Source organism: Oncorhynchus clarkii, chromosome 15, assembly GCF_045791955.1.
Source record: "Oncorhynchus clarkii lewisi isolate Uvic-CL-2024 chromosome 15, UVic_Ocla_1.0, whole genome shotgun sequence".
Classification (NCBI taxonomy): Eukaryota; Metazoa; Chordata; class Actinopteri; order Salmoniformes; family Salmonidae; genus Oncorhynchus; species Oncorhynchus clarkii.
In genome coordinates, this window is record NC_092161.1 from 14297996 (window position 1) to 14312995 (window position 15000).

The 15000-nt window shown below is 45.3% G+C and overlaps 1 protein-coding gene across 1 annotated transcript in view; it reads left to right on the forward strand.

Annotated features, from left to right (window-relative positions):
• The window catches only part of LOC139366922 (contactin-associated protein-like 2), a 302046-nt gene that overhangs the window by 149609 nt on the left and 137437 nt on the right, over positions 1 to 15000 (forward strand). The window contains exon 3 of the mRNA XM_071104677.1: positions 4879 to 5072. Within this exon, the coding sequence (XP_070960778.1) occupies positions 4879 to 5072 (194 nt within the window). The remainder of the gene's footprint in view (positions 1 to 4878; positions 5073 to 15000) is intronic.

Sequence of the window (15000 nt, forward strand, 5' to 3'; positions counted from 1 at the left end):
CCTCAGAAGTCATTCATGAACATTCTCTGTTTTCTTTAAAAGTGGGGAAGGATGACAAATGAGTTGGAGTCGGGCTGCAAACAGTTAGAGGAATGAACCAGTTACACACACACACACACGCACATATTCACGCACAACTAGCTCTCACAGTCTCACGTCAAAGTTCGACGTTCATCCATGTTTCTCTAAAGTCAAATTTCAAACGTTCCAAACACAAGTGTTTCATTCTGAAATCTTAAGGTTAGGCATTAACTCTGAATGTTTAAGGTAAGGGTTAGGGTTTGGAATAGGCATAAAACAAAAAATATCAAAAACGACCTTAGTATCACTGCATTCAAACATGCAACCTTTGGCACCAGAGGCTTACACCCATCTGCCATCCCCGTCCACAACACCCTAGCAAAACTAAATCTAATTGAAGGTTACAGCGCTCACTGTTGCCCCCTAGTGGTCTGTTTCCACGTCATCTCCAGACGTCCTCAGACATGGATGGACATCGAATACTGACTTGTATTATGGGTGACCTGGCTGTCACACAAACACTGACATGCAGGCACACATTCACACACACAGGTTGACAGATTTAACTAACCAGAGAGAAGAGGCAGTGATCATCATGTTTTAACTAACCAGAGAGAAGAGGCTGTGATCATCATGTTTTAACTAACCAGAGAGAAGAGGCTGTGATCATCATGTTTTAACTAACCAGAGAGAATAGGCAGTGATCATCATGTTTTAACTAACCAGAGAGAAGAGGCTGTGATCATCATGTTTTAAACTAACCAGAGAAGAGAAATTATGAAAGACCGTAGTATTGATAAGTTCCAACGTTTTCGGTTCTGCTTTCGGTACTGGAGAAAATAAGAAAATGCATTTCCTGTTTACTATTGCTACATAAACGTTATTTTGCACATTTTATCTCACCAAATGTTTCTCATTTGCAATAAGATTAGTCTATGATGCATTTGGGCTATTCCCAATCCAGAAGAGAGATCTCTCTGGTGCTACAGCACACACAGCACCCTGCTCTTGGTTAGTGACGATGGCGGAGAGAGCTAAACGTTCAGAAGTGTGGTTACACTTCACCGGAGTCGATGATGACATTGCTCATTGCCACAAGTGCAACAAGACTTCTGCTTGTAAGGGCGGAAAACACGAGCAATCTGTCCAAACATCTATGGACAGTGCATCACGTACAGGCGGAGAAACAGTTTGACTGCCCAGCTCCTAGTTCATCCCTCGTTGCCCGGTCTACGTTAGCTATGTGTGCTAGCAGCCTAGAGCCAACACACACGGAGTTAACTAGATTATGAGAACATGAGTTATTGATCAAAAGGAACCATTAGCCAGCTGATTGTTTAGCTATGGGTGTGTTCAGAAATTCAATCACCCATTTAGAGATTTTGCAGCTACAATGAGCCAACCCACTCCTCCGTCTAATACCGCTGGTCGAAGCCAAAGACCAGCCCAAAGCCCCTTCACGCTGGCAGCTAGTGGGGGGATGACTGAGGAGAGGGTGAATGAGTGCCACCTAGCCGTGACCAAGTACATAGTGAAAGGCCTACACCCCTTTGCAACAGTGGAGTCCAAGGGCTTTAGGTGACAGTCTGCCAGTATATATTGAGTTGTATTCATGTTTAGGATATAGTAGTATAAAAGGGTTGTATGTTAGTCCCATCACTCCACAATACAATACACAACAACACAATAATTCAATAATGATAATTCAACACATGAAAACTATATATTATTTTGCTGTAGAGAGATGAGCAAGGCACTCAACCCCAAACATACCCCTCCCTCCAGGAGTTACCTCAGTAACACATTCATTCCTATCTGGCATGGTGTAGAAAAGGCCAATGTGATCACTGAGCTGAAGGATGTGCCAGAGCTGGCCTTCACATCAGACGGGTGGACCAACCTCTGTCAGGACCATTATCTCACAGTTACAGTGCATTACACAAGCCAGGGCAATGTTTAACAGAAGGTCCTCCACACCAGGACAGTGTACAACAGAAGATCCTCCACACCAGGACAGTGTACAACAGAAGGTCCTCCACACCAGGACAGTGTACAACAGAAGATCCTCCACACCAGGACAGTGTACAACAGAAGGTCCTCCACACCAGGACAGTGTACAACAGAAGGTCCTCCACACCAGGACAGTGTACAACAGAAGATCCTCCACACCAGGACAGTGTACAACAGAAGGTCATCCACACCAGGACAGTGTACAACAGAAGGTCATCCACACCAGGACAGTGTACAACAGAAGGTCCTCCACACCAGGACAGTGTACAACAGAAGGTCCTCCACACCAGGACAGTGTACAACAGAAGATCCTCCACACCAGGACAGTGTACAACAGAAGGTCATCCACACCAGGACAGTGTACAACAGAAGGTCATCCACACCAGGACAGTGTACAACAGAAGGTCATCCACACCAGGACAGTGTACAACAGAAGGACCACACCAGGACAGTGTACAACAGAAGGTCATCCACACCAGGACAGTGTACAACAGAAGGTCATCCACACCAGGACAGTGTACAACAGAAGGACCACACCAGGACAGTGTACAACAGAAGGACCACACCAGGACAGTGTACAACAGAAGGACCACACCAGGACAGTGTACAACAGAAGGACCACACCAGGACAGTGTACAACAGAATGTCCTCCACACCAGGACAGTGTACATGTTTTAACTAACCAGAGAGAAGAGGCTGTGATCATCATGTTTTAACTAACCAGAGAGAAGAGGCTGTGATCATCATGTTTTAACTAACCAGAGAGAAGAGGCTGTGATCATCATGTTTTAACTAACCAGAGAGAATAGGCAGTCATCATCATGTTTTAACTAACCAGAGAGAATAGGCAGTCATCATCATGTTTTAACTAACCAGAGAGAAGACGCAGTGATCATCATGTTTTAACTACCCAGAGAGGAGAACTCTGCCAAGAGATCCGAGAAAAGAACTAGAGAAGAGAGAAAAGAGGAAGTGGCTTGGAGTTGGTCTCTGACCTCCTATTGCTCTTTCTGTTTGTTTCTCTTTGTTTCTCTCTCTCTCTCTCTCTCTCTCTCTCTCTCTCTCTCTCTCTCTCTCTCTCTCTCTCTCTCTCTCTCTCTCTCTCTCTCTCTCTCTCTCTCTCTCTCTCTCTCTCTCTCTCTCTCTCTCTCTCTCTCCTCTCTCTCTCTCTCTCTCTCTCTCTCTCTCTCTCTCTCTCTCTCTCTCTCTCTCTCTCTCTCTCTCTCTCTCTCTCTCTCTCTCCTTCTCTCTCTCTCTCCATCTCTCTCTCTCTCTCTCTCTCTCTCTCTCTCTCTCTCTCTCTCTCTCTCTCTCTTCTCTCTCTCTCTCTCTCTCTCTCTCTCTCTCTCTCTCTCTCTCTCTCTCTCTCTCTCTCCTCTCTCTCTCTCTCTCTCTCTCTCTCTCTCTCTCTCTCTCTCTCTCTCTCTCTCTCTTCTCCATCTCAGGGCTTGTTTCTGGCCTTCTTTCCCTCTCTCTCTCTCTTGCTCTCTCTCTCTCTTTCTCCTCTCTTACCCCTGTTCCCTATCTCCCTGAAAATCTGTGTGTGACAGGTGAGAGAATAGTGCTCTTGACATGCACCACCTCACCTCTCTCCCTCACCTCTCTCTCACTTCTCTTTCACCTTGACCTTCATCTTTCACCTTCACTAACCTCATCCCTTTCTCCCTCTATTCTCTCCTGTCTCTCACATCCACTCTGCCCTTCTCCCTCTGCTCTCTTCTGTGCCCCCTCTCCTCTCTCGCATTTCTTATCTTCCAATCACCCTCACGCACCTCATCCCTCTCTCCTCTCTCACCTCATCCCTCTCTCTTTTCTCTTCTCTCCTCTCTCACCTCTACTCTGCTCTTCTTCTATCACCTCATCCCCCTCTCCTCTCTCTCACCTCTCTTCTGCTCTCCTTCTCTCCTCTTCCTGCATGTATTTGTGAATAATCCAGGGAACATTAATTTAATAACTGACAGTTTGAAATCCAACTGCTACAGTAGAACTCCCATTCCTTTCCCACCAGCGTCCCTGTCTGGAGGTTGTGTTCCTCTTATGTTTCCGCATCATTTCACTTTGACTTATAGGAACTCCATGAGAAAGACTGCATATAAAAATGTCTGCTAGCTGGAGACTTCACCACAGGTAGAGAGAGGAAACGGGTGTGGTGATGTTTAGAGTATACGTTTTGTTCTCACAGAGAGAAGAGAGAGAGGCACTCTGTTTCAATCACATGTCTGCTAGACCAGTGGTTCCCAAACTGTGGGGCGCGTCCCCTGAGGTGTCTGGCTTTCAACTTACTCTTGAAAGTTGTAATTGTAGAACGCATAAAGTACAATTAGTAAATTGGGTAGTGCATCATCCGTTTTGCGGTTGTCATGTCAGTCATTGCAGACCTTAGAGAGCTATTTATAACAGGTCAACTAGCCCGTGTCAGCTAATGTTTTTAGCTAGGTCTTTTAGCCCATAGATTTTGTTGTAATGTTTGAGTCACTCAAATTATCTTCAAAACTGCAACGTGTTCTCTGCACCCCAAGACAAAATGTGTAGAATAGCAGGAAATAAGCTCTCCACCAATAAGAGGGGTGTGAACAGTTTGTGTCAGGAACAGTCCTTGTGCCCATATAAATAAATGTGCTGTTTCTACGTGTTTACCTGTGTTTCTACATGTTTACCTGTGTTTCTACATGTTTACCTGTGTTTCTACATGTTTACCTGTGTTTCTACATGTTTACCTGTGTTTCTACATGTTTACCTGTGTTTCTACATGTTTACCTGTGTTTCTACGTGTTTACCTGTGTTTCTACGTGTTTACCTGTGTTTCTACATGTTTACCTGTGTTTCTACGTGTTTACCTGTCTCCAGGTGCAGGGGGCTGGTCTCCCCAGGACAGCGACAGCTACCCGTGGCTCCAGGTGGACCTGGGCAGCCGGAAACAGGTAGTTGCCGTGGCAACGCAGGGCAGGTACAGCAGCTCTGATTGGACAACGAGGTACAGGCTGCTCTACAGCGACACGGGCAGGAACTGGAAGCCCTATCATCAGGATGGAAACATATGGGTTGGTAACACAAAACCTGTGTGTGTGTGTGTGTGTGTGTGTGTGTGTGTGTGTGTGTGTGTGTGTGTGTGTGTGTGTGTGTGTGTGCGTGTGCATGTGACTTCCGTGCGTACGTGCGTGCGTGGGTGCATGTGTGTGTGTGTGTGTTCCTATGGGAATCAACCAAATGGTCTGATCATGATTCTGTATGGAAGCGCTGCAGTGATAAATGTGTATCTGGGCCACTGAAGGGAGCGTTAAGCTGTTGTTTTTGTGCGCTGCATCATACTCGTTTGGGACTCATTATTATTTCAACAGTGTTTTGTTTCAGCCATTAAACCTGATCGATTGCTTTTAATATTTCTGCAAATTAAAAATACTTATACCATCTGTCTTACATTGCTCGTGTAACTTTTCCCACCTGGCTATTTTTAAGGGATGTGACATCTATATTGGCTTTTAATTTATCGGCGATGTAAATATTACAAACTAAACAGATGGCGTAAACTAACTCACTTTTGTACATCGCGCTGGTCCGTACAATTGATCTTATTTTAGCGCCCAAAAAACGTAATACTTCCAGATCAACTGTAATATCAATACCACTGTAAACCACACCTTCATGATGCCCATCTCTGCATGATTCAAGAAGGCAATGAGCTCCGTCGGGCCTTTTTAAAAATGGCGGTTGGGGAAGCTAAACTTATTGCGTGAAATTGAAATCATGTGGGGAAACTGCTTTTTTCACTTGCTGTCCAACTTATCACTTTATCGCCTCTAAAATGTAAATAAAACACTATAAAGAGTTTATATAATGTGTCATTACATACCTATTTGAAGGTTTGTGTCGAATTTGAATCAGGTTTTTAGGGTGGTGTTGAAGTGATCTTCAGAAGTAAACAGAGGCTTTTGAGAGTCGCGATAGCTTGCAATGATGATGCAAAAAAGGACTAGGTATCCCCCTTTACCCTGTCCCTTACCCTGTTCCTGTCCCTGTCCCCATCCCTGTCCCTGTCCCCCTCCCCGTCCCCGTCCCTGTCCCTTACCCTGTCCCTGTCCCCGTCCCTGTCCCCCTCCCCATCCCCGTCCCTGTCCCTTACCCTGTCCCTGTCCCTTACCCTGTCCCTGTCCCTGTCCCTTACCCTGTCCCTGTCCCTTACCCTGTCCCTGTCCCATTCCCCGTCCCCGTCCCTGTCCCATTCCCCGTCCCTGTCCCTGTCCCCATCCCTGTCCCCGTCCCCGTCCCATCCCCCGTCCCTGTCCCTTACCCTGTCCCCATCCCTGTCCCCGTCCCTGTCCCTGTCCCCGTCCCCGTCCCTGTCACATTCCCCGTCCCTGTCCCCATCCCCGTCCCTGTCCCTTACCCTGTCCCTGTCCCTTACCCTGTCCCTTACAGGGTCCATTACCATGTCCCTTACCCCGTCCCTGTCCCTGTCCCCGTCCCCATCCCCATCCCCGTCCCCGTCCCTGTCCCCATCCCCATCCCTGTCCCCGTCCCTTTCCCATTCCCCGTCCCTGTCCCCGTCCCTGTCCCATTCCCCGTCCCTATCCCTATCCCCATCCCTTACCCTGTCCCTGTCCCTGTCCCTGTCCCTTACCCTGTCCATTACCCTGTCCCTTACCTTGTCCCTGTCCCTTAACCTTACCCTGTCCCTGTCCCTTACCCTGTCCCTGTCCCTTACCCTGTCCCTGTCCCTTACCCTGTCCCTGTCCCTTTCTTGTTTTTTAACGGTGAGAGAAGTGTTACACCTGGTGGAGAGAGGCTGTAAAACAGAATTAGTAGCTTTATGGGTGTTGTACGTTACGCCATGACACATCACAATGTAACGTACAGCAATACTACAGAGCCATTACCATGTCAATCAACGCTTGAATAGAAACGTAGTTCACACCCCAGATGTTGATGTCAACACAGTCGCTACAGTCCCATTAGTTTTCTTTGCAGCCTGGTTGGAATGTCGCTGTTGCTCGCATTTGTACGAAATGGGGTTAGCGTACGTTATTAATGTGATTATTTTGTCTAACCTTTCACACACACACACACACACACACACACACACACACACACACAGAGAGTACAATGCACATGAAAGGCAGAACTTGGCAGAAAGGATGAGGTTTTCTTGGATGGCGTTTCTGTTTTCTATTGTACCTCGCCAGGGAAAGTAAATGTAAAAATAAAGTATTCTCTTGGCTGTCTGCTTTATCCGTGGTAGATAAGTTCTGTTTTAATTTCTTTACAATAGGATGAGCTTTAGAGGAATATATTGGTTCATGCTCCCATCTTGCTAAAGAAGGATGCTGAGGAGAGAGGGAGAGAGAGAGAGAGAGAGAGAGGGAGAGGGGATGGAGAGAGAGGGAGAGAGGGGGATTGAGAGAGAGAGAGAGAGAGAGAGAGAGAGAGAGAGAGGGGAGAGGTAGAGACAGAGCTGCATTTCCTATAACACAGTGACAAATACTCAGACCTAAGAGAATATTTATTTCCCAAAATTATAATTCAATACAAAGAATGTGAAACTATAAAAGATGAAGAAAGAATCAAATATTTATTGGGTGAAAAGCCAAAATGTGCAGTTTTGGCAGCCCAAAAAATATTCTCATTAATATTGTTATTGTTGTTGTAGTTGTTGTTAAAGGTAGTCCCATGTCCACTACTACTATTATTATTGCTGTTGGTCCCACCATTTATTTATATCTAAATATATATATGTTTTTTATCTATAAACATATACAGTGCCTTGCGAAAGTATTCGGCCCCCTTGAACTTTGCAACCTTTTGCCACATTTCAGGCTTCAAACATAAAGATATAAAACTGTATTTTTTTGTGAAGAATCAACAACAAGTGGGACACAATCATGAAGTGGAACGACATTTATTGGATATTTCAAACTTTTTTAACAAATCAAAAACTGAAAAATTGTGCGTGCAAAATTATTCAGCCCCCTTAAGTTAATACTTTGTAGCGCCACCTTTTGCTGCGATTACAGCTGTAAGTCCCTTGGGGTATGTCTCTATCAGTTTTGCACATCGAGAGACTGACATTTTTTCCCATTCCTCCTTGCAAAACAGCTCGAGCTCAGTGAGGTTGGATGGAGAGCATTTGTGAACAGCAGTTTTCAGTTCTTTCCACAGATTCTCGATTGGATTCAGGTCTGGACTTTGACTTGGCCATTCTAACACCTGGATATGTTTATTTTTGAACCATTCCATTGTAGATTTTGCTTTATGTGTTGGTTCATTGTCTTGTTGGAAGACAAATCTTCGTCCCAGTCTCAGGTCTTTTGCAGACTCCATCAGGTTTTCTTCCAGAATGGTCCTATATTTGGCTCCATCCATCTTCCCATCAATTTTAACCATCTTCCCTGTCCCTGCTGAAGAAAAGCAGGCCCAAACCATGATGCTGCCACCACCATGTTTGACAGTGGGGATGGTGTGTTCAGCTGTGTTGCTTTTACGCCAAACATAACGTTTTGCATTGTTGCCAAAAAGTTCAATTTTGGTTTCATCTGACCAGAGCACCTTCTTCCACATGTTTGGTGTGTCTCCCAGGTGGCTTGTGGCAAACTTTAAACGACACATTTTATGGATATCTTTAAGAAATGGCTTTCTTCTTGCCACTCTTCCATAAAGGCCAGATTTGTGCAATATACGACTGATTGTTGTCCTATGGACAGAGTCTCCCACCTCAGCTGTAGATCTCTGCAGTTCATCCAGAGTGATCATGGGCCTCTTGGCTGCATCTCTGATCAGTCTTCTCCTTGTATGAGCTGAAAGTTTAAAGGGACGGCCAGGTCTTGGTAGATTTGCAGTGGTCTGATACTCCTTCCATTTCAATATTATCGCTTGCACAGTGCTCCTTGGGATGTTTAAAGCTTGGGAAATCTGTTTGTATCCAAATCCGGCTTTAAACTTCTTCACAACAGTATCTCGGACCTGCCTGGTGTGTTCCTTGTTCTTCATGATGCTCTCTGTGCTTTTAACGGACCTCTGAGACTATCACAGTGCAGGTGCATTTATACGGAGACTTGATTACACACAGGTGGATTGTATTTATCATCATTAGTCATTTAGGTCAACATTGGATCATTCAGAGATCCTCACTGAACTTCTGGAGAGAGTTTGCTGCCCTGAAAGTAAAGGGGCTGAATATTTTTCCACGCCCGATTTTTCAGTTTTTGATTTGTTAAAAAAGTTTGAAATATCCAATAAATGTCATTCCACTTCATGATTGTGTCCCACTTGTTGTTGATTCTTCACAAAAAAATACAGTTTTATATCTTTATGTTTGAAGCCTGAAATGTGGCAAAAGGTTGCAAAGTTCAAGGGGGCCGAATACTTTCGCAAGGCACTGTATATATATATATATATATATATATATATATATATTATTTTATTTTTCTTCGATATGTATACTTTGAAAATGTAAGTAATAATGAACTTGCCATGTCAATAAAGTCAATTGAATTGAATTTAATTGAGAGAGAGAGGGAGAGTGAGAGGGCGAGAGATGGATAGAGAGAGAGGGGGAGAGGAAGAGAGGGAAAGAGGGAGAGAGAGAGAGGGATAGAGAGAGACAGAGAGAGAGACAGAAAGAGAAAGGGATAGAGAGAGACAGAGAGAGAGAGAGCATAAGAGAGAGAGAAAGAGTTTTTGAGGTTTAAAAAACCTTTACTCGGTCTGGGAATCCACAACACAATAAACACTCAAACCAACAAAAACATGTTTAAACATCAATTAAAAACAAAACACCAAATATTCCTCCACAGTAACTAAACACAACAACCTCTGAATTCCCCATATACTCATAAACAGTCCAATGTTATTAACCAGTTTGTAATTGGCAAACACAACCCTCAGCTCCGGGGTATCGAAGGAAAGCAGCATCCCCACATCCTCCTCGGATGACCCCTGTCCCAGCACAGAGTTGTGCTGGGACAGCCGATAAGAGTTGGAAGTATCCACCGATCAGAGTTGGAACTATCAGTCACAAACTGCCGATGAAGTACTGGCAAGGAATCACAGACAGCTGCGACCTTCCTCAGTAGGCGAGATGATCGGATCCCCGCTCTTTCTCCCAGCTCCTCCAACGATCTGCTCAGATGACCCAGCTTGGTACACCCCACACCTAACAGGCATGAACGTAAGCTGGCTGAACCCACAGCACAGGACTGGACAGCAGTGTTCTAAAAAAGAGGCTCTTCAATAAGCCACATCCCTGGTGGCGTGCCAGCCTTACGGGACATGAAAAGAACTCTCCAAGCCTGCATAACAGACCCATAGAATGGAGTCAAGCCAGACAAATCACCCCTTCTAGCTTTAAGAGTAAAATATGTTTGTCTTAGCCCAAACAGCTGCTCTCCTCACCAATGTATAGGCTGTGTTGACCCAGCTAGAACTGTCACAGTACAACAGTCTCTGGGCTGTTAGAACCATCACTGTACAACTGTCTCTGGTCTACTTGAAGCCGGAAAGCCATGATCCTGGAAAGAAATGTCCGCCAGACCTTGTCCACCCTCGTGCAGTGGCAGGTACAGGGCTCCATCTTTATTCCAATGTTGTCCAGACCAGAATAAATTGACAAGGGTCCTCTGAAGCTCTTGTATCAGACCCCCCAGTGGCTGTAAAATTATTTGTCTGTGCCACAGGGTAGAGGCGGCTAGATTATTGGCTACCAGCACCCTTCCCCTATAAGACAGCTGGGGTAGCACTCATTGCCACCTAGACAATCTGGCAAACAACTTCTTCACTAGACCCTCCCAGTTCTTTTTTAAAAGACATCGGAGCCTAGAATAACCCGCAAAGTCTTCATCCCATCTCTGCCCCACTGAAGCCCCCCTAGTAACCGTGGAGCGGGACCCTATCTGAAGCCCCCCTAGTAACCGTGGAGCGGACCCTATCTGAAGCCCCCCTAGTAACCATGGAGCGGACCCTATCTGAAGCCCCCCTAGTAACCGTGGAGCGGACCCTATCTGAAGCCCCCTGGTAACCGTGGAGCGGACCCTATCTGAAGGCCCCCTAGTAACCGTGGAGCGGACCCTATCTGAAGCCCCCCTAGTAACCGTGGAGCGGACCCTATCTGAAGCCCCCCTAGTAACCGTGGAGCAGACCCCGTCTGAAGCTGACCTGCCCACAGTGATTCACTCTTTCCCCAACTAACTCTAGCTGAGGAGGCCCCCATACACCTTTAAAGCGTTTGAGAGAACCTCAACATCCTCAGCCCCTGTAATTAAAACTGGCATGTCATCTGCATACTCAGACAGTGCTATCGTGGGACCCTTCATTACCCCTGGCACAGAGAAACCAGTAAGCCTCGCTCTTAAAAAACAATGCATTGGTTCAATTGCCAGACAATATAAATGCCCTGAAATTGGGCATCTAACTCAAACCACTTTCCTATCTTCACCATACACGAGGCCCTAAAACCATTCACCCCTCTTGATCACACTGTCTTCAGGTTTCCTTTATTTGATCAAATACAGCAATACGCGCTGTACCCTCATTAGGAGCATAAACATACAAATAAATACATAACATCCGCCTTGACTAATAAAATCTCTGTTGTTGATACCACAGTCACACCTAAGACTGAGGAAAACAAAATTGCCACCCCAGCACTGAAATTAGTACTATGACTGAGTACATGCTGCCCCTCCCACCACATACCCCAGTCAACCTCATTTTCCTCATCACTATGTGTCTCCTGTAGGAAAACTACATTAAGCCTTTTCTGTTTTATTACTTCTAATACCCAAGCCCTCTTATTCCTGTCCCTTCCCACATTAATATTGAGAGAACCTACCCTTAGTACCTCCATATAGAAAAGAGAAAAGAAAAGCAGAAGAAACCACAGAGAAACCAGACAAAGAGAAAGAAAACACCTTATGAGGCATGATCATCATCATTGTTTTATTTTTCTCTGAACCTTCCCACGTTTCCCACAACCTTTTGTTGCCGTGACAGCAGTAACAGATTTCCTTGAGTGGAAATGCTTCTTCACACTCAGCTGGTCTAACCCCACCGTCTTCTTCACACTCAGCTGGTCTAACCCCACCGTCTTCTGTAACATCACAGCTGATCTAACCCCACCGTCTTCTGTAACATCATAGCTGGTCAAACCCCACCGTCTTCTGTAACATCACAGCTGGTCTAACCCCACCGTCTTCTGTAACATCACAGCTGGTCTAACCCCACCGTCTTCTGTAACATCACAGCTGGTCTAACCCCACCGTCTTCTGTAACATCACAGCTGGTCTAACCTCACCGTCTTCTGTAACATCACAGCTGGTCTAACCCCACCGTCTTCTGTAACATCACAGCTGGTCTAACCCCACCGTCTTCTGTAACATCACAGCTGGTCTAACCCCACCGTCTTCTGTAACATCACAGCTGGTCTAACCCCACCGTCTTCTGTAACATCACAGCTGGTCTAACCCCACCGTCTTCTGTAACATCACAGCTGGTCTAACCCCACCGTCTTCTGTAACATCACAGCTGGTCTAACCCCACCGTCTTCTGTAACATCACAGCTGGTCTAACCCCACCGTCTTCTGTAACATCACAGCTGGTCTAACCCCACCGTCTTCTGTAACATCACAGCTGACCTCACAAACTTACCAACATCAAAAACATCTGCCAATTTAACAGATTGGTCCAGGAAGTTATTTACAGTTGAAGTGGGAAGTTTACATACACTTATGTTGGAGTCATTAAAACTCATTTTTCAACCACTCCACAAATTTCTTGTTAACAAACTATAGTTTTGGTAAGTCGGTTAGGACATCTACTTTGTGCATGACACAAGTAATTTTTCCAACAATTGTTTACAGACCGATTATTTAACTTATAATTCACTGTATCACAATTCCGGTGGGTCAGACATTTACATACACTAAGTTGACTTAAACAGCTTGGAACCTTGGAACCTGTCATGCCTGTGGATGTATTTCAAAGCCTACCTTCAAAAATAAATCAGCCAAGACCTCAGAAAAAAAATGTAGACCTCCACAAGTCTGGTTCATCCGTTGGAGCAATTTCCAAACGCCTGAAGGTACCACGTTCATATGTACAAATAATAGTATGCCAGTATAAACACCATGACCCCACGCAGCCGTCATGCCGCTCAGGAAGGAGACGCGTTTTGTCTCCTAGAGATTCATGTATTTTGGTGCGAAAAGTGCAAATCAATCCCAGAACAACAGCAAAGGACCTTGTGAAGATGCTGGAGGAAACAGGTACAAAAGTATTTCTATCCACAGTAAAACAAGTTTTATATCGACATAACCTGAATGCCCGCTCAGCAAGGACGAAGCCACTGCTCCAAAACTGCCATAAAAGGGCCAGACTACGGTTTGCAACTGCACATGGGGACAAATATCGTACTTTTTGGAGAAATGTCCTCTGGTCTGATGAAACAGAAATAGAACTGTTTGGCCATAATGAACATTGTTATGTTTGGAGGAAAAAGATGGGACACTTGCAAGCCGAAGAACACCGTCCCAACCGTGAAGCACGGGGGTGGCAGCATCATGTTGTGGGGGTGCTTTGCTGCGGGAGGGACTGGTGCACTTCAAAAAATTGATGGCATCATGAGGCAGAAAAATTATGTGGATATACTGAAGCAACATCTCAAGACATCAGTCAGGAAGTTTAAGCTTGGTCGCAAATGGGTCTTCCAAATGAAAAATGACCCCAAGGATACTTCCAAAGTTGTGGCAAAATGGCTTAAGGACAACAAAGTCAAGGTATTGGAGTGTCCATCACAAAGCCCTGACCTCAATCCTATAGAAAATGTGTGGGCCAGCAAGGAGGCCTACAAACCTGACTCAGTTACACCAGCTCTGTCAGGAGGAATGGGCCAAAATGCACCCAACTTTTTGTGGGAAGCTTGTGGAAGGCTACCTGAAATGTTTGACCCATGTTAAACAACTTAAAGGCAATGCTACCAAATACTAATTGAGTGTATGTAAACTTCTGACCCACTGGGAATGTGATGAAAGAAATAAAAGCTGAAATAAATAATTCTCTCTACTATTATTCTGACATTTTACTAGGATTAAATGTTAGCAATTGTGAAAAACTGTGTTTAAATGTATTTGGCTAAGGTGTATGTAAACTTACGACTTCAACTGTACGTAATTTAGATTGTAAATTGAGTCACCGCCAGCTTCTATCATATCAACAGAGATATCAGACATAATCATATCCTTCTCCTGATCCTCCTCAACTGAGGCCACAGACCCCTGACTCCCCTCTACCACATCCCTCTTAACACTAACCACTTGCACCCCATCACTAGTACCAGGCTTCTCCTCCACTGCCTGGGAGACTAGCTGCCGAGGACCACCTGCGCCCCTCCCTTTTCGGGCAAGCATCTCTCTTATGACCCTCATCCCCACATACCCATACTAACATACGCTGTATACAGTCTGTTGTCATACTTGACTTTAAACAATAACTCCCAAAGTCTTCTCCGTTGAGTCCAAAAACATAAACACCTGTCGCCGAAACGACATGTTTCAGAGCCGGGTGTTTGAAATGTCATAACCTGTTTCAGGCCCGTTTGTGTGAAACGACGTAACCTGTTTCAGAGCCGGGTGTGTGAAACGATATAACCTGTTTCAGAGCCGGGTGTGTGAAACGATATAACCTGTTTCAGAGCCGGGTGTGTGAAACGACGTAACCTGTTTCAGAGCCGGGTGTTTGAAACAACGTAACCTGTTTCAGAGCCAGGTGTTTGAAACAACGTAACCTGTTTCAGAGCCAGGTGTTTGAAACGACATTACCTGTTTCAGAGCCAGGTGTTTGAAACGATATAACCTGTTTCAGAGCCAGGTGTTTGAAACGATATAACCTGTTTCAGAGCCGGGTGTTTGAAACGACGTAACCTGTTCCACATAACCTATTCCTCTCTGCCCTTCACCTCTCTCTCTCTCTCTCTCTCTCTCTCTC